This window comes from Heterodontus francisci, chromosome 17, assembly GCF_036365525.1.
Source record: "Heterodontus francisci isolate sHetFra1 chromosome 17, sHetFra1.hap1, whole genome shotgun sequence".
Lineage (NCBI taxonomy): Eukaryota > Metazoa > Chordata > Chondrichthyes > Heterodontiformes > Heterodontidae > Heterodontus > Heterodontus francisci.
In genome coordinates this window covers 6,539,292-6,561,043 of record NC_090387.1, presented here as the reverse complement: position 1 = coordinate 6,561,043, position 21,752 = coordinate 6,539,292, and the positions used below count along the sequence as shown (strand labels likewise).

The following is a 21,752-nucleotide window of genomic DNA, read 5'->3' as shown; positions in this document are numbered from 1 at the left end:
TGTGAGGGAGTTGGATTAACATCAGTCGAGATACAGTCAGTAACACAGGGTGCTGGGGGAGGGGGGTTACTGAGTGACAGTGTGAGGGAGCTGGATTTACATCAGTCGAGATACAGTCAGTAACACAGGGTGCTGGGGGAGGGGGGTTACTGAGTGACAGTGTGAGGGAGCTGGATTTACATCAGTAGAGATACAGTCAGTAACACAGGGAGCTGGGGGGAGAGGGGTTACTGAGTGACGGCGTGAGGGAGCTGGATTAACATCAGTAGAGATACAGTCAGTAACACAGGGAGCTGGGGGGAGAGGGGTTACTGACTGACAGTGTGAGGGAGTTGGATTAACATCAGTAGAGATACAGTCAGTAACAGGGCGCTGGGGGGAAAGGGGTTACTGAATGACAGTGTGAGGGAGCTGGATTAACATCAGTAGAGATACAGTCAGTACCACAGGGAGGTGGGGGAGAGTGGTTACTGAGTGACAGTGTGAGGGAGTTGGATTAACATCAGTAGAGATACAGTCAGTAACACAGGGCATTTGGGGGAGAGGGGTTACTGAGTGACAGTGTGAGGGAGCTGGATTAACATCAGTAGAGATACAGTCAGTAACACAGGGCACTGGGGGGATGGGGGGGCGGTGGGGGAGAGGGGTTACTGAGTGACAGTGTGAGGAAGCCGAATTAATGTCGGTGGAGATACCGCAGGTTGAGACGAGTGTATTGTATTTAGTGAAGAGTGTGTTGCAGTAAATCCTCACCATTGCAGAAAGATATCAGTACAACAGTATTGCAATGCTGAATAAAGTTTATTTTAAATACAAAAATCGATATGTAAACAGTTAGGAAATGATTTGAATAATTTTAAACAGAAGTGCAAATGAATCTGACAGGGCCTAGCAGTGAACCGCTGTGATGATGTATTATTGCTTATTTATTTTTTTGCTTCTCATCTGCTGCCCACCTGGACTTGTGATCATTACCTGATTGACTATGCTATGTGATGTTTTTGTACGAGCCTGCGCACTTCATGAGTCTTCAAACAAACCTGGCCACTCTAGTTTCCTTTTAATCTGTTTAAAGGTAAATTCAATAAAGCCCAATTACACCATCACACTGCTTTATAAATCAGAAAAGGGAAGGTTGTTTAACTGCTCCTTTTCAAGCCCCTCCCCCCACCTCATCCTACCCCCATCTCTCCTGGAGTTATTGATGGTGACTGGATTACGATGCACAACCTCACCTAAAAGAGGGAATCCAGATCCAACTCAGATTTCAAAACTGCAGTCCTGACATTGCCAGATTCCTCATCCTGTCAATATCTGGGGGTCACGCGCCCTTTGATTCACTTGGACACCAGGTCTTCCCAACACTCCCGACTGCGACTGCAGAGCCACGGGGAGCATGCAGGCAGAGTGGGACTAATTGGACAGCCCTTTCAAAGAGCCAACACAGGCTTGATGGGCCGAATGTTCTCTTTCCCTGCTCATTCTATCATTCTATGATATTGGGGATTCAGTGTCACAACTTCAGGGTAATGAGTTCATCCAGACTCCTGGTGACCAATTACCAAGAGTCAGCAATTGGATTCAAGGACTGATGCAGTGATCATTTCCAGCCCCTTGGCATTGCTAGCAAGCTTGGTAAAGTGAATGGAATATACCATTTACTAATTACACTGGCAGGAAAGTGGCAGCAGCTGGCATACTGCAGCTGACTTCTTTCATGGGACCACAAGGTCAGTTTGAATGAAGAAAGATCATTGGAACTCATCCTTTTGAAATCCCAACCTTACAATCTCCCCATTACAGCATCCAACTCTCCCTTAGAGGACCAGTGTGCTCGACTCAACGGCCTCCATCAGGTGTGTCTACCTGCTGTAGGTGGGATGGGCTGCCATTAATATCAGAGGGGAGGTGGACCAATGAGCAGATAAGACATGCTAGGAGAAATGTTAAAACGCGCTTGGGTACATAACCTGAGGTGACAGCGGCAGAAAGCTGGCAAATATATTCTTGGTGGAGAGATTACTATCCAAGAGGAAATCCAGGGACATTGTCAGGATCATGGAGTCTGAGAGGCGGGTCATTGGCTGCAGGAAAGGCAACATGCAAGAAATGCATTGCCTGATGACTGGCAGAATTTCAAATTCCTTTTGCATAGTTCCCAATAATGTTTACTCTCTGAGCAACAACTTATTTCATTCAATACCCACAAAGCGACACACACGGTTGCACAGCAGCCAAGGTGACCATTGTATTCTCTCAATTTAACTTCAAAGGACAGACAGGTCATGACAGGACTTGGATTTCTGTTTGAAGGCCATCTTCTTATTGTTCCTGGCCACAATACGGCCCAGGAAGCGCTTGGCTTTCTGCCCGATGCTTTCCCGCCTCTTGGTGCTCGCCAGCCTTCTCTCGTTGGCCTCCTTGCTGTCTCTGCGAAGTCTGATCTGCCGAATGATGCCCTCAAAGAGGTCCCTCACATTGTGGTGAAGAGCAGCGGATGTCTCGATGAACTTGCAGTTGAAAACCACGGCACAGGATCTTCCCTCTACAGGAGAAATCGGAGAATCATATTAGCATTCCAGAAGAGAGATTTGCATTCACATATAATCCAGGACATCCCAAAGTGCTTTACGGGCAAAGAAGCACTTTTGAAGTGTAGTCACTGTTGTAATATAGGAAACATGGCAGACAATTTTTGGACAGCAAGATCCCAGAAACAGTAATGAGATAATCTACTTCTAGTGATGTATGTGATCCACAGAGCCACAGCTATGACAGAGAGAAAGAGAGAAGAGAGATGGAGAGAGAGAGAGAGAAAGAGAGTCATGGGCAGAAAGACACAGGACAGACTCAGAAACACAGAGACAAACAAAGGGAGAAACAGTGGCAGACACAGACAGAGAGCAACAGACAGAGAGACACAGAAAGAGAGCAACAGACAGACAGAGAGAGACAGACAGACAGAGAGAGACAGACAGAGAGCAACAGACAGACAGACAGACAGAGACTCCCAATTTTTCATGAGTACTTCCCTTCAACCTGAGCCTTCCGAGGTTATTCCCCTTTGAGCTGAGGGTTCGGAGGGTGTGTGAGCTGAGGGCTCGGAGGGTGTGTGAGCTGAGGGTTCGGAGGGTGTGTGCCCTGAGGGGTCGGAGGGTGTGTGAGCTGAGGGCTCGGAGGGTGTGTGAGCTGAGGGTTCGGAGGGTGTGTGCCCTGAGGGGTCGGAGGGTGTGTGAGCTGAGGGTTCAGAGGATGTGCGCGCTGACGGTTCGGAGGGTGTGTTTGCTGAGGGCTCGGAGGGTGTGTGAGCTGAGGGTTCGGAGGGTGTGTGAGCTGAGGGTTCGGAGGGTGTGCGCGCTGAGGGATCGGAGGGTGTGAGAGCTGAGGGCTCGGAGGGTGTGTGTGCTGAGGGCTCGGAGGGTGTGTGAGCTGAGGGCTCGGAGAGTGTGTGAGCTGAGGGCTCGGAGGGTGTGTTTGCTGAGCGCTCGGAGGGTGTGTGAGCTGAGGGCTCGGAGGGTGTGTGAGCTGAGGGCTCGGAGGGTGTGTGAGCTGAGGGCTCGGAGGGTGTGTGAGCTGAGGGCTCGGAGGGTGTGTTTGCTGAGGGCTTGGAGGGTGTGTGAGCTGAGGGCTCGGAGGGTGTGTTTGCTGAGGGCTCGGAGGGTGTGTTTGCTGAAGACTCGGAGGGTGTGTGAGCTGAGGGCTCGGAGGGTGTGTGAGCTGAGGGCTCGGAGGGTGTGTTTACTGAGGGCTCGGAGGGTGTGTGAGCTGAGGGCTCGGAGGGTGTGTGAGCTGAGGGCTCGGAGGGTGTGTTTGCTGAGCGCTCGGAGGGTGTGTTTGCTGAGGGCTCGGAGGGTGTGTGAGCTGAGGGCTCGGAGGGTGTGTGAGCTGAGGGCTCGGAGGGTGTGTGCGCTGAGGGTTCGGAGGGTGTGTTTGCTGAGCGCTCGGAGGGTGAGTGAGCTGAGGGCTCGGAGGGTGAGTGAGCTGAGGGCTCGGAGGGTGAGTGAGCTGAGGGCTCGGAGGGTGTGTGAGCTGAGGGCTCGGAGGGTCTGTGAGCTGAGGGCTCGGAGGGTGTGAGCTGAGGGCTCGGAGGGTGTGTGAGCTGAGGGCTCGGAGGGTGTGTGAGCTGAGGGCTCGGAGGGTGTGTGAGCTGAGGGCTCGGAGGGTGTGTTTGCTGAGCGCTCGGAGGGTGTGTGAGCTGAGGGCTTGGAGGGTGTGTGAGCTGAGGGCTCGGAGGGTGTGTGAGCTGAGGGCTCGGAGGGTGTGTGAGCTGAGGGCTCGGAGGGTGTGTGAGCTGAGCGCTCGGAGGGTGAGTGACCTGAGCGCTCGGAGGGTGAGTGAGCTGAGTGCTCGGAGGGTGTGTGAGCTGAGGACTCGGAGGGTGTGTGAGCTGGGGGCTCGGAGGGTGTGTGAGCTGAGGGCTCGGAGGGTGTGTGAGCTGAGGGCTCGGAGGGTGAGTGACCTGAGCGCTCGGAGGGTGTGTGAGCTGAGGGCTCGGAGGGTGTGTGAGCTGAGCGCTCGGAGGGTGAGTGACCTGAGCGCTCGGAGGGTGAGTGAGCTGAGCGCTCGGAGGGTGTGTGAGCTGAGGACTCGGAGGGTGTGTGAGCTGGGGGCTCGGAGGGTGTGTGAGCTGAGGGCTCGGAGGGTGTGTGAGCTGAGGGCTCGGAGGGTGTGTGAGCTGAGGGCTCGGAGGGTGTGTGAGCTGAGGGCTCGGAGGGTGTGTGAGCTGAGGGCTCGGAGGGTGTGTGAGCTGAGGGCTCGGAGGGTGTGTGAGCTGAGGGCTCGGAGGGTGTGTGAGCTGAGGGCTCGGAGGGTGTGTGAGCTGAGGGATCGGAGGGTGTGTGAGCTGAGGGCTCGGAGGGTGTGTGAGCTGAGCGCTCGGAGGGTGTGTGAGCTGAGGGCTCGGAGGGTGTGTGAGCTGAGCGCTCGGAGGGAGTGTGAGCTGAGCGCTCGGAGTGTGTGTGAGCTGAGGGCTCGGAGGGTGAGTGAGCTGAGGGCTCGGAGGGTGAGTGAGCTGAGGGCTCGGAGGGTGAGTGAGCTGAGGGCTCGGAGGGTGTGTGAGCTGAGCGCTCGGAGGGTGTGTGAGCTGAGGGCTCGGAGGGTGTGTTTGCTGAGGGCTCGGAGGGTGTGTGAGCTGAGGGCTCGGAGGGTGTGTTTGCTGAGGGCTCGGAGGGTGTGTGAGCTGAGGGCTCGGAGGGTGTGTGAGCTGAGGGCTCGGAGTGTGTGTGAGCTGAGGGCTCGGAGGGTGTGTGAGCTGAGGGCTCGGAGGGTGTGTGAGCTGAGGGCTCGGAGGGTGTGTGAGCTGAGGGCTCGGACAGCCTTCTCCTTTGGAACTCTCAGAAATTGATTGTTGACCGATTCCCGCTTCAGACACTGTGATTCTGAGCAGTGGGTGCAATCTGGCAACATCCACTTACCATCCACGGACACCTCCCTGGACCGCACCAAGTCACTTTTGTTCCCGACTAGGATGATGGGGATATCTTCCGTCTGTCTCACTCTCCTCAGCTGGATTCTCAGCTCGGAGGCCTTCTCGAAGCTGCTGCGGTCTGTCACTGAGTATACTATGATGTATGCATCTCCCAGCTTCATACAGTGATCCTGGATCCAGTTGGTGTCATCCTTGAATGATGAATAAAGATACATTTTACTCTCTCCTGATATAAATGAACATATCAGAGCCACATCCTCCCACTAGCACGTTGAGGTAACTGCACGATTACTGAGGCCAATAACAATCAATACTTTGACTGGGATCCTACACGTGCAATGTGAAAGGTAATGGTTCAAAATGAGCATTTGCACTGGTGCCATTCCATCATTCCCCAACTTCACTTGGCCAACCGTGGTGGGCAATTTCTCTCTTTGTCTGATTGGCCGGACAGCACCACAGATTTGGAAAGATTGAATGAAAGACTTGCATTTATATAGCGCTTTTCACAACCTCAGGACATCCCAAAACATTTTACAGCCAACGAAGTACTGTTTGAAGTGTATTCACTGTTGTAATGTAGGAAATGCAGCAGCCAATTTGTGCACAGCAAGCTCCCACAAACAGCAATGTGATAATGACCAAATCATCTGCTTTTTGTGATGTTGGGATAAACATTGGGCAGGAAACCAGGAGGAGCTCCCCTGCTCTTCTTCGAAATAGTCATCGTCAAAGAGGCAGAACAGCACAGGAGGCCATTTGGTCCATCAAGTCCATACCGGCTCTCTGCAGTGCAATCCAATGAGTCCCACTCCCCGGCTCTATCCCCGTAGCCCTGTCAGTTTAATTTCCTCAAGAATCCATCCAATTTCCTTTTGAAATCATTCATCGTCTCCACTTCCACCACCCTCATTCCAGCTCGTTACCAGTCGCTGCGTAAAAAAGTTCTTCCTCACATTCCCCCTGTGTCTTTTGCCCAAAACCTTAAATCTGTGTCCCCTAGTCCTTGTACCATTACCTAATGGGAACAGCTTTTCTTTGTCTACCTTATCTAAACCTGTCATAATCTTGTGCACCTCTATCAAATCTCCCCTCCATCTCCTTTGTACCAAGGAGAACAACCCTAACTTCTCCAACCTAACCTGTAATTAAAATCCCCCATCCCTGGAACCATTCTGGTAAATCTCTGCCCTCTCCAGGGCCCTCACATCCTTCCTCCAGTGTGGTGACCAGAACTGCACATTGACCTCAGAGGCCAGATGGGGCCTCGGTTTAGAATTAGAATTAGAATATTACAGCGCAGTACAGGCCCTTCGGCCCTCGATGTTGCGCCGATCATCTGACCTACACTATTCCATTTTCATCCATATGTCTATCCAATGACCACTTAAATGCCCTTAAAGTTGGCGAGTCTACTACTGTTGCAGGCAGGGCGTTCCACGCCCCTACTACTCTCTGCGTAAAGAGCGCCTCATCCAAAAGGCAACACCTCTGACAGGGCAGCACTCCCTCAGTATTGCACTGGCAGTGTCAGCCTGTGGTTTTGCAGTTAAGTGTCTGGAGTGAGACCTGATCCAGAACCTATCTAACTCAGAGATGGGAGTGTTACTACTGACATTGTGACAAGCCAAATGGATCAGCAGCTCCTGGATCTGGTTGCAGAGAGTCTCACACCCTCCCACCTGCCAGGGTCTCATGCTCATTATTTCTTTGTGAATCTGTTTGCACCGTACTCTGTCACAGCTTCTTCCTGTCCTCATGGGACCATATCCCTTGGTTTCGAGTTTCTTTGCTCTGGCTCATGTTTGGCTTCAAGAGTTACTTTGTTAGTGGGGCCAGAAATCAGCCAAGGTTTGCATTCCTGTATGCACCCTACTGGAAGGTTTGTGCGGATATGTGTGTGTGTGTGTGTGTGTGTGTGTGTGTGTGTGTGTGTGTGTGTGTGTGTGTGTGTGTGTGTGTGTGTGTGTGTGTTTGTGTGTCTGTGTGTGTTTGTGTGTCTGTGTGTGTTTGTGTGTGTGTGTGTGTGTTTGTGTGTGTGTGTGTGTGTGTGTCTGTGTGTCTGTGTGTGTGTGTTGAGGACAGATAGAGTGGAAAGCCTGCCGCCATTCAATACCGACCCTCACACATAATGAATAGTCACTTGAGAGAACACGGGAGAAACCAGAGCCCAGTCAGGGGTACAAAAACCAGGAGTGAAAAGTGGAAATAAACAGGTTTGTACTCAGACTGGGAACACATAGCAAGGAACCAACCTGCTCCCAGATATCAAAGACGAGAAGATTCGCTTCCTCCCCATCCACCATGAGTGATCTGTTGAATGTGTCTCCTGAAAGAAAGGAGATTGGGTTCACATTGAGTCTCATTCATCGAACCTGACAATCACATAGAAGGAAACCATTCAATCCATCGCATCTGTGTCAACTCTGAAAGAGTTATTCAGTTAGCACATTTAGTCTCACTCCCCTGCTCTCTCCCCACAGACCTGTACATTTTTTCCTTCAAGTATTTATCCAATTCCCTTTCGTAAGTTACTATTGAATCGTTCAGGCAGCGTATTCCAGATCACAACAACTCACTGCTTAAGTAAACAAACGTCATCTTGCCCCTTTTTTTGTTAATTGTCTTAAATCTGTGTCCTTTGGTTGTCTGCCCTCTTGCTACTAGAAACAGTTTCTCTTTATTTATTCCACCAAATCTCCGCCATAATTTTGAACACTTATAACTTGGTATAACTCCTCAAAGATAAAAACCCGTTACTAAGCCCTTGAGCGGCCAGGCACAGACCTCAACCAGCTCTGTCCCGCACTCTCTGTTCCATATGTAAATGATCATCTTGCTTTAGATCAGTAGCACATTGAGGTGGCAAGATCCCAAGATAGATCAGGATGGAGGCAAATCATTGATCATCTTCACTACTGCATCCAGAAAGACCCTGCAGGCTTTCCTCTCTCCCTCGAGGGTGTGGGATGGTGTGTTTAAAGATTCCAGTGTACAATGGTGATACCCAGTTTATTACACTTGTTTGGGAATCCCAAAGATAACATCCTAGCTTGTGCACTGCCAGTCTGACCTGACTTAGGATGCTGGTCAGTACTGGGAGCTCCCTCAAGCAATGGGATCGAACTGTTGGCAGCATGCAGTACTCTACAATCAGCCTGCAGGTAGCACTCTCTGTCTAATGCACGGTTCACCACTCGAACCATTATTGGTTGTAACTGAAGAGGTTGTGTTTAATTTTCCATTACTTATTGTAGGCTGAGATAACTGATGTTTATTCAGCTACTGGGGGAAACCATGATCTTGGGAGGTGGAATCTATTAATATCACAAGCAAGTCTCACAGATTGCTGACACAGTAGTCAGGAAATGGACCTTACAGAGCCAATTTTAACAAAATCAATAAAGTGTTTGAGTTGCCAAAGCAGCTGAGGCCAGATTCTGAGCTGCAATGATTTGTTGACAATTCCGGAAAACCCGTATAACAGAACAAGGTTCAGGACGGCACCAAGGGTGGGAGCAGCAGGAGATGTCAAAGAAATACTTGCACGTGTCTTCCGCAACCTCAGGATATCCCAATGTGAGTTAAAGCCAATGAAGGACTTTTTTTAAGCCTAGTCACTGTTGTAATGTAGGAAACACAGCAGCCATTTTTGACACAGCAAGATCCCACAGACAGCAAAGAGATAAATACACTGTTTTTCAGTGATGTTAGTGGAGGAATAAATATTGACCAGGACACAGGGGAGAACTCCCCAGCTCTTCAAAATAGTGTCATGGGATCTTTTACATCCAACCAGAGGGCAATGAGATCTTGGCTTAGCGCCTCAGCTGAAGACAGCAGCGCAGCACTCCCTCAGTACTGACCCTCCGACAGTGCGGCACTCCCTCAGTACTGACCCTCCGACAGTGCGGCACTCCCTCAGTACTGAACCTCCAACAGTGCAGCACTCCCTCAGTACTGACCCTCCGACAGTGCAGCACTCCCTCAGTACTGACCCTCTGACAGTGCAGCACTCCCTCAGTACTGACCTTCCGACAGTGCAGCACTCCCTCAGTACTGACCCTCCGACAGTGCAGCACTCCCTCAGTACTGACCCTGACAGTGCGGCACTCCCTCAGTACTGACCCTCCAACAGTGCAGCACTCCCTCAGTACTGACCCCCCGACAATGCAGCGGTCCCTCAGTACTGACCCTCTGACAATGCAGCATTCCCTCAGTACTGACCCTCCGACAATGCAGCATTCCCTCAGTACAGACCCTCTGACAATGCAGCATTCCCTCAGTACTGACCCTCTGACAATGCAGCATTCCCTCAGTACTGACCCTCCGACAATGCAGCACTCCCTCAGTACTGACCCTCTGACAGTGCTGCACTCCCTCAGTACTGACCCTCTGACAATGCAGCATTCCCTCAGTACTGACCCTCCGACAACGCAGCATTCCCTCAGTACAGACCCTCTGACAATGCAGCATTCCCTCAGTACTGACCCTCTGACAATGCAGCATTCCCTCAGTACTGACCCTCTGACAATGCAGCATTCCCTCAGTACTGAACCTCCACCAGTGCAGCACTCCCTCAGTACTGACCCCCCGACAATGCAGCGTTCCCTCAGTACTGACCCTCCGACAATGCAGCATTCCCTCAGTACTGAACCTCCAACAGTGCAGCACTCCCTCAGTACTGACCCTCTGACAATTCAGCGTTCCCTCAGTACTGACCCTCTGACAATGCAGCATTCCCTCAGTACTGAACCTCCAACAGTGCAGCACTCCCTCAGTACTGACCCTCTGACAATGCAGCATTCATTCACTACTGATCCTCTGACAATGCAGCATACCCTCTGTACTGACCCTCTGACAATGCAGCATTCCCTCAGTACTGAACCTCCAACAGTGCAGCACTCCCTCAGTACTGACCCTCTGACAATGCAGCATTCATTCACTACTGACCCTCTGACAATGCAGCATTCCCTCAGTACTGACCCTCTGACAATACAGCATTCATTCACTACTGACCCTCTGACAATGCAGCATTCCCTCAGTACTGACCCTCTGACAATGCAGCACTCCCTCAGTACTGACCCTCTGACAATGCAGCATTCCCTCAGTACTGACCCTCTGACAATGCAGCATTCCCTCAGTACTGACCCTCTGACAATGCAGCATTCCCTCAGTACTGACCCTCTGACAATGCAGCATTCCCTCAGTACTGACCCTCTGACAATGCAGCACTCCCTCAGTACTGACCCTCTGACAATGCAGCATTCCCTCAGTACTGACCCTCTGACAATGCAGCATTCCCTCAGTACTGACCCTCTGACAATGCAGCATTCCCTCAGTAGTGTACTAGAACGTCAGCCTAGATCTTGCACTCTAATTCCTGGCAATTGAACTCAGAACTTTCCGACTCAGAGCCAGAGCTGACACCTTCACGCAAGATGCAGGGGTTCGATGATAACAAGCATGGGTTTATAAGCCAGCAGGCTCTGGGAGCTACTCAAATCCAGCACAGTGGGCGGCACAGTGGTGCAGTGGTTAGCACCGCAGCCTCACAGCTCCAGCGACCCGGGTTCGATTCCGGGTGCTGCCTGTGTGGAGTTTGCAAGTTCTCCCTGTGTCTGCGTGGGTTTCCTCCGGGTGCTCCGGTTTCCTCCCACAAGCCAAAAGACTTGCAGGTTGATAGGTAAATTGGCCATTATAAATTGTCACTAGTATAGGTAGGTGGTAGGGAAATATAGAGACAGGTGGGGATGTTTGGTAGGAATATGGGATTAGTGTAGGATTAGTATAAATGGGTGGTTGATGGTCGGCACAGACTCGGTGGGCCGAAGGGCCTGTTTCAGTGCTGTATCTCTAATCTAATCTCTCTCTCGCTCTCTCACACTCTGTCCATTCACAGTCTCTCTCTCTCTCTCACACTCTCTCCATTCACAGTCTCTCTCTCTCTCACACTCTATTCACAGTTTCTCTTTCACACTCTCTCTATTCACAGCCTCTCTCTCTCACACTCTCTCTATTTACAGTTTCTCTCTCACACTCTCTCCATTCACAGTATCTCTCTCTCTCACACTCTCTCCATTCACAGTCAATCTCTCACACACACTCTCTCCATTCACAGTCTCTCTCTCACACACTCTCTCCATTCACAGTCTCTCTCTCTCACACTCTCTCTGTTCACAGTCTCTCTCTCACACTCTCTCCATTCACAGTCTCTCTCTCTCTCTCACACTCTCTCTATTCACAGTTTCTCTTTCACACTCTCTCTATTCACAGCCTCTCTCTCTCACACTCTCTCTATTTACAGTTTCTCTCTCACACTCTCTATTCACAGTATCTCTCTCACACTCTCTCCGTTCACAGTCAATCTCTCACACACACTCTGTCCATTCACAGTCTCTCTCTCTCTCTCACACTCTCTCCATTCACAGTCAATCTCTCACACACACTCTCTCCATTCACAGTCTCACTCTCACACACTCTCTCCATTCACAGTCTCTCTCTCTCACACTCTCTCTGTTCACAGTCTCTCTCTCACTCTCTATTTACAGTTTCTCTCTCACACTCTCTATTCACAGTATCTCTCTCACACTCTCTCCATTCACAGTCAATCTCTCACACACACTCTGTCCATTCACAGTCTCTCTCTCTCTCTCACACTCTCTCTATTCACAGTTTCTCTTTCACACTCTCTTTATTCACAGCCTCTCTCTCTCACACTCTCTCTATTCACAGTTTCTCTCTCACACTCTCTCCATTCACAGTCAATCTCTCACACACACTCTCTCCATTCACAGTCTCTCACTCTCACACACTCTCTCCATTCACAGTTTCTCTCTCACACTCTCTCTATTCACAGTATCTCTCTCTCTCACACTCTCTCCATTCACAGTCTCTCTCTCACATTCTCTCTATTCACAGTATCTCTCTCTCACACTCTCTCCATTCACAGTCAATCTCTCACACTCTCTCCATTCACAGTCTCTCACTCTCACACACTCTCTCCATTCACAGTCTCTCACTCTCACACACTCTCTCCATTCACAGTTTCTCTCTCACACTCTCTCTATTCACAGTATCTCTCTCTCTCACACTCTCTCCATTCACAGTCAATCTCTCACACACACTCTCTCCATTCACAGTCTCACTCTCACACACTCTCTCCATTCACAGTTTCTCTCTCACACTCTCTCTATTCACAGTATCTCTCTCTCTCACACTCTCTCCATTCACAGTCAATCTCTCACACACACTCTCTCCATTCACAGTCTCTCTCTCACACACTCTCTCCATTCACAGTCTCTCTCTCTCTCTCTCTCACACTCTCTCTATTCACAGTTTCTCTTTCACACTCTCTCTATTCACAGTCTCTCTCTCTCACACTCTCTCTATTCACAGTATCTCTCTCACACACTCTCTCCATTCACAGTCAATCTCTCACACACACTCTCTCCATTCACAGTCTCTCTCTCACATACTCTCTCTATTCCCAGTTTTCTTCTTAAATGCTCTCTGTCTTTCTCTCACTTCTTCGCTCCTTGTTACATACTCTCTGTGTCTCATTCTCTCTCCCCCACTATTGCACTCTGCTATATTCACCCCCACAATTCACACTCACCTCTTCCTTCAGTCTCATGTGGTTCACTTTCCTCCACCCCTCCGAATATCCGGGCCAGGCTAGATTTGCCAACCTGATGTTCCCCTAGCAGGACCACCTTGTAGAGGCTGTTGTCGGATTCACTGCCACTGGAGGTGACGGAGTCAGAGGAGCCCGAGGCCCAGCTCTCACGCTGGGGCTGGTCTGGGTTGTAGGAGGTGCAGCGCACCAGGTTGGAGAGGGTCCCTGCCTGGAGCGAGGCACAGAGCTCCCGGTCATCCACGGGCATGCTCCTGCGGTGAAACTGCTGGTGAACGTGCAGCGGTGTACTACCCCGCCTCTTGTCCAGGGCCCTGGTCTTATCAGTCTTGTTCAGAGTCATTATATTCCCCTATAAAGAGAGAGAGAGGCGGGGGAGGAGGGGAGAGGGAGAGAGATGGAGAAGAGAGCGGAAGAGAGAGAGGAAGAGACAGAGTTGGAGAAGAGAGTAGTGAAGAGAGGGAGAGAGACAGGAGAGAAGAGAGAGAGAGAGAGAAGAGGGGAAAGAGGGAGAAGGGAGAGAGAGGAGAGAAACAGAGTTGAGAGAGAAAGTGCAAAAGGGAGAGAGATGGGCAGGGAAGAGAGAGAAAAGAAATTATTTTAAAGTAACATCATTAAAAGAGAAAATATAATTTTGTCAAATGCCTTTGATTTGACAGTCCAGGGTAGATGGGGCTCGGCCATAAATTCCCTCATGATAGATATCCTGCTCGCGCTGCCGGTTTGAGCGCTACTTCAGAAGTGGGTGTGTGAATGGGGAAAGAGGGGAAACTGGACAAAAAGGAGACGAGTTTCACCTGTTTGGAATCTAGTCATCCAATGACACCATCCTCACAGAAACATGCTTTGAAGACTTGATCCCGTAGTCCCCTGTCAGAGGGTCAGTACTGAGGGAGTGCTGCACTGTCAGAGGGTCAGTACTGAGAGAGTGCTGCACTGTCAGAGGGTCAGTACTGAGGGAGTGCTGCACTGTCAGAGAGTCAGTACTGAGGGAGTGCTGCACTGTCGGAGGGTCAGTACTGAGGGAGTGCTGCACTGCCAGAGGGTCAGTACTGAGGGAGTGCTGCACTGTTGGAGGGTCAGTACTGAGAGAGTGCTGCACTGTCAGAGGGTCAGTACTGAGGGAGTGCTGCACTGTCAGAGGGTCAGTACTGAGGGAGTGCTGCACTGTCGGAGGGTCAGTACTGAGGGAGTGCTGCACTGTCGGAGGGTCAGTACTGAGGGAGTGCTGCACTGCCGGAGGGTCAGTACTGAGGGAGTGCTGCACTGTTGGAGGGGCAGTACTGAGAGAGTGCTGCACTGTCAGAGGGTCAGTACTGAGGGAGTGCTGCACTGTCGGAGGGTCAGTACTGAGGGAGTGCTGCACTGCCGGAGGGTCAGTACTGAGGGAGTGCTGCACTGTTGGAGGGTCAGTACTGAGAGAGTGCTGCACTGTCGGAGGGTCAGTACTGAGGGAGTGCTGCACTGTCAGAGGGTCAGTACTGAGGGAGTGCTGCACTGTCGGAGGGTCAATACTGAGTAAGGGACTGAGTGAGGGAGGGAGGAAGTGAGGCAGTGCAAGACTGGAGGAGTGAGTGAGGGTTCCTCTCACGTCCCATCTCTAAGCAACATTGAAGCTGATGGAATCGCTCAGTTACAATTACAATTACAATGTTCTGTGTTGCAGTGTTCTGTGTTACAATCAGCTGTGTTACAATGAGCTCAGTTACAGTTACAGTGGGCTGTGTTACAATGAGCTGTTACAGTGTGCTCAGTCACAGTTACAGTGTGCTGTGTTACAATGAGCTGTTACAGTGTGCTCAGTCACAGTTACAGTGTGCTGTGTTACAATGAGCTGTTACAGTGTGCTCAGTCACAGTTACAGTGTGCTGTGTTACAATGAGCTCAGTTTCAGTTACTGTAAGCTGTCTTAAAATGAGCTGTTACAGTTACAGTGGGCTGTGTTACAATGAGCTCAGTTTCAGTTACTGTAAGCTGTCTTACAATGAGTTCAGTTACAGTTACAGTGAGCTATGTTACAGTGACCTGTGCTACAATGAGCTGTGTTACAGTGTGCTCGGTTACAGTTAAAGTTACAGTGTGATGTGTTTCAATGAGCTCAGTTACAGTTACAGTGTGTTGTGCTACAATGAGCTGTGTTACAATGTGCTCAGTTACAGTGTGCTGTGTTACAATGAGGTGTGTTACAATGTGTTCAGTTACAGTGTGCTGTGTTACAATGAGGTGTGTTACAATGTGTTAGGTTACAGTGTGCTGTGTTACAATGAGGTGTGTTACAATGTGCTCAGTTACAGGTACAGTGTGCTGTGTTACAATGAGCTGTGTTACAATGAGCTCAGTTACAGTTACAGTGTGCTGTGTTGCAGTGAGCTGTGTTACAACGAGCTGTGTTACCACGTGTTCAGTTACAGTGTGCTGTGTTACAACGAGCTGTGTTACAATGTGTTCAGTTACAGTGTGCTGTGTTACAATGAGCTGTGTTACAATGTGCTCAGTTACAGTTACAGTGTGCTGTGTTGCAGTGAGCTGTGTTACAATGTGTTCAGTTACAGTGTGCTGTGTTACAATGAGCTGTGTTACAATGTGTTCAGTTACAGTGTGCTGTGTTACAATGAGCTGTGTTACAATGTGTTCAGTTACAGTGAGCTGTGTTACAATGTGTTCAGTTACAGTGTGCTGTGATACAATGAGCTGTGTTACAATGTGTTCAGTTACAGTGTGCTGTGTTACAATGTGCTCAGTTACAGTTACAGTGTGCTGTGTTACAATGAGCTGTGTTACAATGTGTTCAGTTACAGTGTGCTGTGTTGCAATGAGCTGTGTTACAACGAGCTGTGTTACCATGTGTTCAGTTACAGTGTGCTGTGTTACAACGAGCTGTGTTACAATGTGTTCAGTTACAGTGTGCTGTGTTACAATGTGCTCAGTTACAGCTACAGTGTGCTGTGTTACAATGTGCTCAGTTACAGTTACAGTGTGCTGTGTTGCAGTGAGCTGTGTTACAATGTGTTCAGTTACAGTGTGCTGTGTTACAATGAGCTGTGTTACAATGTGTTCAGTTACAGTGTGCTGTGTTGCAATGAGCTGTGTTACAACGAGCTGTGTTACCATGTGTTCAGTTACAGTGTGCTGTGTTACAACGAGCTGTGTTACAATGTGTTCAGTTACAGTGTGCTGTGTTACAATGTGCTCAGTTACAGCTACAGTGTGCTGTGTTACAATGTGCTCAGTTACAGTTACAGTGTGCTGTGTTGCAGTGAGCTGTGTTACAATGTGTTCAGTTACAGTGTGCTGTGTTACAATGAGCTGTGTTACAATGTGTTCAGTTACAGTGTGCTGTGTTACAATGAGCTGTGTTACAATGTATTCAGTTACAGTGAGCTGTGTTACAATGTGTTCAGTTACAGTGTGCTGTGTTACAATGAGCTGTGTTACAATGTATTCAGTTACAGTGTGCTGTGTTACAATGTGCTCAGTTACAGTTACAGTGTGCTGTGTTACAATGAGCTGTGTTACAATGTGTTCAGTTACAGTGTGCTGTGTTACAATGAGCTGTGTTACAATGTGCTCAGTTACAGTGTGCTGTGTTACAATGAGCTGTGTTACAATGTCCTCAGTTACAGTGTGCTGTGTTACAGTTACCTGTGTTACAATGTGCTGTGTTACAATGTGTTCAGTTAGAGTGTGCTGAGTTACAATGAGCTGTGTTACAATGTGCTCAGTTACAGTGTGCTGTGTTACAGTGACCTGTGTTACAATGAGCTGTGTTACAATGTGTTCAGTTACAGTGTGCTGTGTTACGATGAGCTGTGTTACAATGTGTTCAGTTGCAGTGTGCTGTGTTACAATGAGCTGTGTTACAATGTGTTCAGTTACAGTGTGCTGTGTTACAATGTGCTGTGTTACAATGTGTTCAGTTACAGTGTGCTGTGTTACAATGAGCTGTGTTACAATGTGTTCAGTTACAGTGTGCTGTGTTACAATGTGCTGTGTTACAATGTGTTCAGTTACAGTGTGCTGTGTTACAATGTGCTGTGTTACAATGTGTTCAGTTACAGTGTGCTGTGTTACAATGTGCTGTGTTACAATGTGTTCAGTTACAGTGTGCTGTGTTACAATGTGCTGTGTTACAGTGTGCTGTGTTACAATGTGTTCAGTTACAGTGTGCTGTGTTACAATGTGTTCAGTTACAGTGTGCTGTGTTACAATGTGCTGTGTTACAATGTGTTCAGTTACAGTGTGCTGTGTTACAATGTGTTCAGTTACAGTGTGCTGTGTTACAATGTGCTGTGTTACAATGTGTTCAGTTACAGTGTGCTGTGTTACAGTGACCTGTGTTACAATCTGTTCAGTTACAGTGTGCTGTGTTGCAATGTGTTCAGTTACAGTGTGCTGTGTTACAATGTGCTGTGTTACAATGTGTTCAGTTACAGTGTGCTGTGTTACAGTGTGTTCAGTTACAGTGTGCTGTGTTACAGTGTGCTGTGTTACAGTGTGTTCAGTTCCAGTGTGCTGTGTTACAATGTGTTCAGTTACAGTGTGCTGTGTTACAGTGTGTTCAGTTACAGTGTGCTGTGTTACAATGTGCTGTGTTACAATGTGTTCAGTTACAGTGTGCTGTGTTACAGTGACCTGTGTTACAATCTGTTCAGTTACAGTGTGCTGTGTTGCAATGTGTTCAGTTACAGTGTGCTGTGTTACAATGTGCTGTGTTACAATGTGTTCAGTTACAGTGTGCTGTGTTACAGTGTGTTCAGTTACAGTGTGCTGTGTTACAGTGTGTTCAGTTCCAGTGTGCTCTGTTACAATGTGCTGTGTTACAATGTGTTCAGTTACAGTGTGCTGTGTTACAGTGTGTTCAGTTACAGTGTGCTGAGTTACAATGTGCTGTGTTACAATGTGTTCACTTACAGTGTGCTGTGTTACAGTGACCTGTGTTACAATGTGTTCAGTTACAGTGTGCTGTGTTACAATGTGCTGTGTTACAATGTGTTCAGTTACAGTGTGCTGTGTTACAATGTGCTGTGTTACAATGTGTTCAGTTACAGTGTGCTGTGTTACAATGTGCTGTGTTACAATGTGTTCAGTTACAGTGTGCTGTGTTACAATGTGCTGTGTTACAATGTGTTCAGTTACAGTGTGCTGTGTTACAATGTGTTCAGTTACAGTGTGCTGTGTTACAATGTGCTGTGTTACAATGTGTTCAGTTACAGTGTGCTGTGTTACAGTGTGTTCAGTTACAGTGTGCTGTGTTACAATGTGCTGTGTTACAATGTGTTCAGTTACAGTGTGCTGTGTTACAGTGACCTGTGTTACAATGTGTTCAGTTACAGTGTGCTGTGTTACAATGTGCTGTGTTACAATGTGTTCAGTTACAGTGTGCTGTGTTACAATGTGCTGTGTTACAATGTGTTCAGTTACAGTGTGCTGTGTTACAATGTGCTGTGTTACAATGTGTTCAGTTACAGTGTGCTGTGTTACAATGTGCTGTGTTACAATGTGTTCAGTTACAGTGTGCTGTGTTACAATGTGTTCAGTTACAATGTGCTGTGTTACAATGTGTTCAGTTACAGTGTGCTGTGTTACAATGTGCTGTGTTACAATGTGTTCAGTTACAGTGTGCTGTGTTACAATGTGTTCAGTTACAGTGTGCTGTGTTACAATGTGCTGTGTTACAATGTGTTCAGTTACAGTGTGCTGTGTTACAATGTGCTGTGTTACAATGTGTTCAGTTACAGTGTGCTGTGTTACAATGTGCTGTGTTACAATGTGTTCAGTTACAGTGTGCTGTGTTACAATGTGCTGTGTTACAATGTGTTCAGTTACAGTGTGCTGTGTTACAATGTGCTGTGTTACAATGTGTTCAGTTACAGTGTGTTGTGTTACAATGTGTTCAGTTACAGTGTGCTGTGTTACAATGTGCTGTGTTACAATGTGTTCAGTTACAGTGTGCTGTGTTACAATGTGCTGTGTTACAATGTGTTCAGTTACAGTGTGCTGTGTTACAATGTGCTGTGTTACAATGTGTTCAGTTACAGTGTGCTGTGTTACAATGTGCTGTGTTACAATGTGTTCAGTTACAGTGTGCTGTGTTACAATGTGCTGTGTTACAATGTGTTCAGTTACAGTGTGCTGTGTTACAATGTGCTGTGTTACAATGTGTTCAGTTACAGTGTGCTGTGTTACAATGTGCTGTGTTACAATGTGTTCAGTTACAGTGTGCTGTGTTACAATGTGCTGTGTTACAATGTGTTCAGTTACAGTGTGCTGTGTTACAATGTGCTGTGTTACAATGTGTTCAGTTACAGTGTGCTGTGTTACAATGTGCTGTGTTACAATGTGTTCAGTTACAGTGTGCTGTGTTACAATGTGCTGTGTTACAATGTGTTCAGTTACAGTGTGCTGTGTTACAATGTGTTCAGTTACAGTGTGCTGTGTTACAATGTGCTGTGTTACAATGTGTTCAGTTACAGTGTGCTGTGTTACAATGTGCTGTGTTACAATGTGTTCAGTTACAGTGTGCTGTGTTACAATGTGCTGTGTTACAATGTGTTCAGTTACAGTGTGCTGTGTTACAATGTGCTGTGTTACAATGTGTTCAGTTACAGTGTGCTGTGTTACAATGTGCTGTGTTACAATGTGTTCAGTTACAGTGTGCTGTGTTACAATGTGTTCAGTTACAGTGTGCTGTGTTACAATGTGCTGTGTTACAATGTGTTCAGTTACAGTGTGCTGTGTTACAATGTGCTGTGTTACAATGTGTTCAGTTACAGTGTGCTGTGTTACAATGTGCTGTGTTACAATGTGTTCAGTTACAGTGTGCTGTGTTACAATGTGCTGTGTTACAATGTGTTCAGTTACAGTGTGCTGTGTTACAATGTGTTCAGTTACAGTGTGCTGTGTTACAATGTGCTGTGTTACAGTGTGCTGTGTTACAATGTGTTCAGTTACAGTGTGCTGTGTTACAATGTGTTCAGTTACAGTGTGCTGTGTTACAATGTGCTGTGTTACAGTGTGCTGTGTTACAATGTGTTCAGTTACAGTGTGCTGTGTTACAATGTGTTCAGTTACAGTGTGCTGTGTTACAATGTGCTGTGTTACAATGTGTTCAGTTACAGTGTGCTGTGTTACAGTGTGCTGTGTTACAATGTGTTCAGTTACAGTGTGCTGTGTTACAATGTGTTCAGTTACAGTGTGCTGTGTTACAATGTGTTCAGTTACAGTGTGCTGTGTTACAATGTGTTCAGTTACAGTGTGCTGTGTTACAATGTGCTGTGTTACAATGTGCTGTGTTACAATGTGTTCAGTTACAGTGTGCTGTGTTACAATGTGTTCAGTTACAGTGTGCTGTGTTACAATGTGCTGTGTTACAGTGTGCTGTGTTACAATGTGTTCAGTTACAGTGTGCTGTGTTACAATGTGTTCAGTTACAGTGTGCTGTGTTACAATGTGCTGTGTTACAGTGTGCTGTGTTACAATGTGTTCAGTTACAGTGTGCTGTGTTACAATGTGTTCAGTTACAGTGTGCTGTGTTACAATGTGCTGTGTTACAATGTGTTCAGTTACAGTGTGCTGTGTTACAATGTGTTCAGTTACAATGTGCTGTGTTACAATGTGTTCAGTTACAGTGTGCTGTGTTACAATGTGTTCAGTTACAGTGTGCTGTGTTGCAGTGAGCTGTGTTACAATGTGTTCAGTTACAGTGTGCTGTGTTACAATGTGCTGTGTTACAATGTGTTCAGTTACAGTGTGCTGTGTTACAATGTGTTCAGTTACAGTGTGCTGTGTTACAGTGACCTGTGCCACAATGAGCTCTTTTACAATCAGCGCCCCTGCAGTTGGAGATTGAAATGTTATTTTGTTCATTAACTCTCTCCAAAATAACAACCAGTCAGTGACAAATAAAAACCATCTGGGAGCGGCGGAAAATTTAGATAATTTTGCCGACATCAGCCACATCATTCAGTCCTCAGTTTCCTTTCATTGTGAAGATTATCTGCACGGCGACTTCCACATCGCCGCTAATGCAGCTTTCTTTTCAAAAGACAAGTTGAATCAAGGAAGTTTCTTACTGTCTACCAGTCATTCGGAGAAGGCGGCACAGAACGATCCCAGTAACTCTCCTGTTTGCAGCCAGGATCAGAACGATTACTTAAACAGTCAGTTTTGCCCTGCGTTCACACAGAGCCGCTGAAGCTGTGTCTGTCCCAATGACTGTCTCAGTCCTCATCACCCACCCAGCAGAGCTTTCAAACTCTCTATTACTGCAAACGGTTCAATGCAGAGCTCCCTACCTGTTCCTTTGCTGGTGTAGATGTTTCGAGGTAAACACTGCTGTCCTTCTGTTCTTGCCTGGGCTCTGACTGCCTTTGCTGATTCCCCAGCACAGGCTCTATTTATAATCCCCCAGTCAGTCCCTGACATCAGAGAAACTCGAATACTATCAATCCCCAGAATAGTTTTCATTAAGCACTGAGCAGCTGACTCTGACTGAGGAGGCATGGCTCTCGGTTTCTCAGAAGCACTGACCCCCTCCCCCCCCCCCTTCACTCATCCACTTATTTCATCTGAAGTATTTTTAGAGCAGCAATTTATTTATTTCTGAAAAAAAAAATCAAGCACAACCCAGGCTCCAGCTCCTGCTGCTGCTGGGATTTCCTGCTGCTTAAAAAGAAAGACTTGCATTGA

At 47.9% G+C, this 21,752-nt stretch overlaps 1 protein-coding gene across 1 annotated transcript; it reads right to left on the bottom strand.

Annotated features, from left to right (window-relative positions):
- Nucleotides 1–882: 882 nt before the first annotated feature.
- On the bottom strand, nt 883–21,438 carry rrad (Ras-related associated with diabetes). Its single transcript, XM_068049860.1, has 5 exons — nt 21,359–21,438; nt 13,047–13,416; nt 7,684–7,757; nt 5,415–5,619; nt 883–2,545 (listed from the first exon to the last, which is right to left on the bottom strand). The coding sequence occupies exons 2-5, from the start codon at nt 13,405–13,407 to the stop codon at nt 2,268–2,270; spliced, it is 918 nt and encodes a 305-aa protein (XP_067905961.1). The 5' UTR covers nt 13,408–13,416; nt 21,359–21,438; the 3' UTR covers nt 883–2,267.
- Nucleotides 21,439–21,752: the final 314 nt, after the last annotated feature.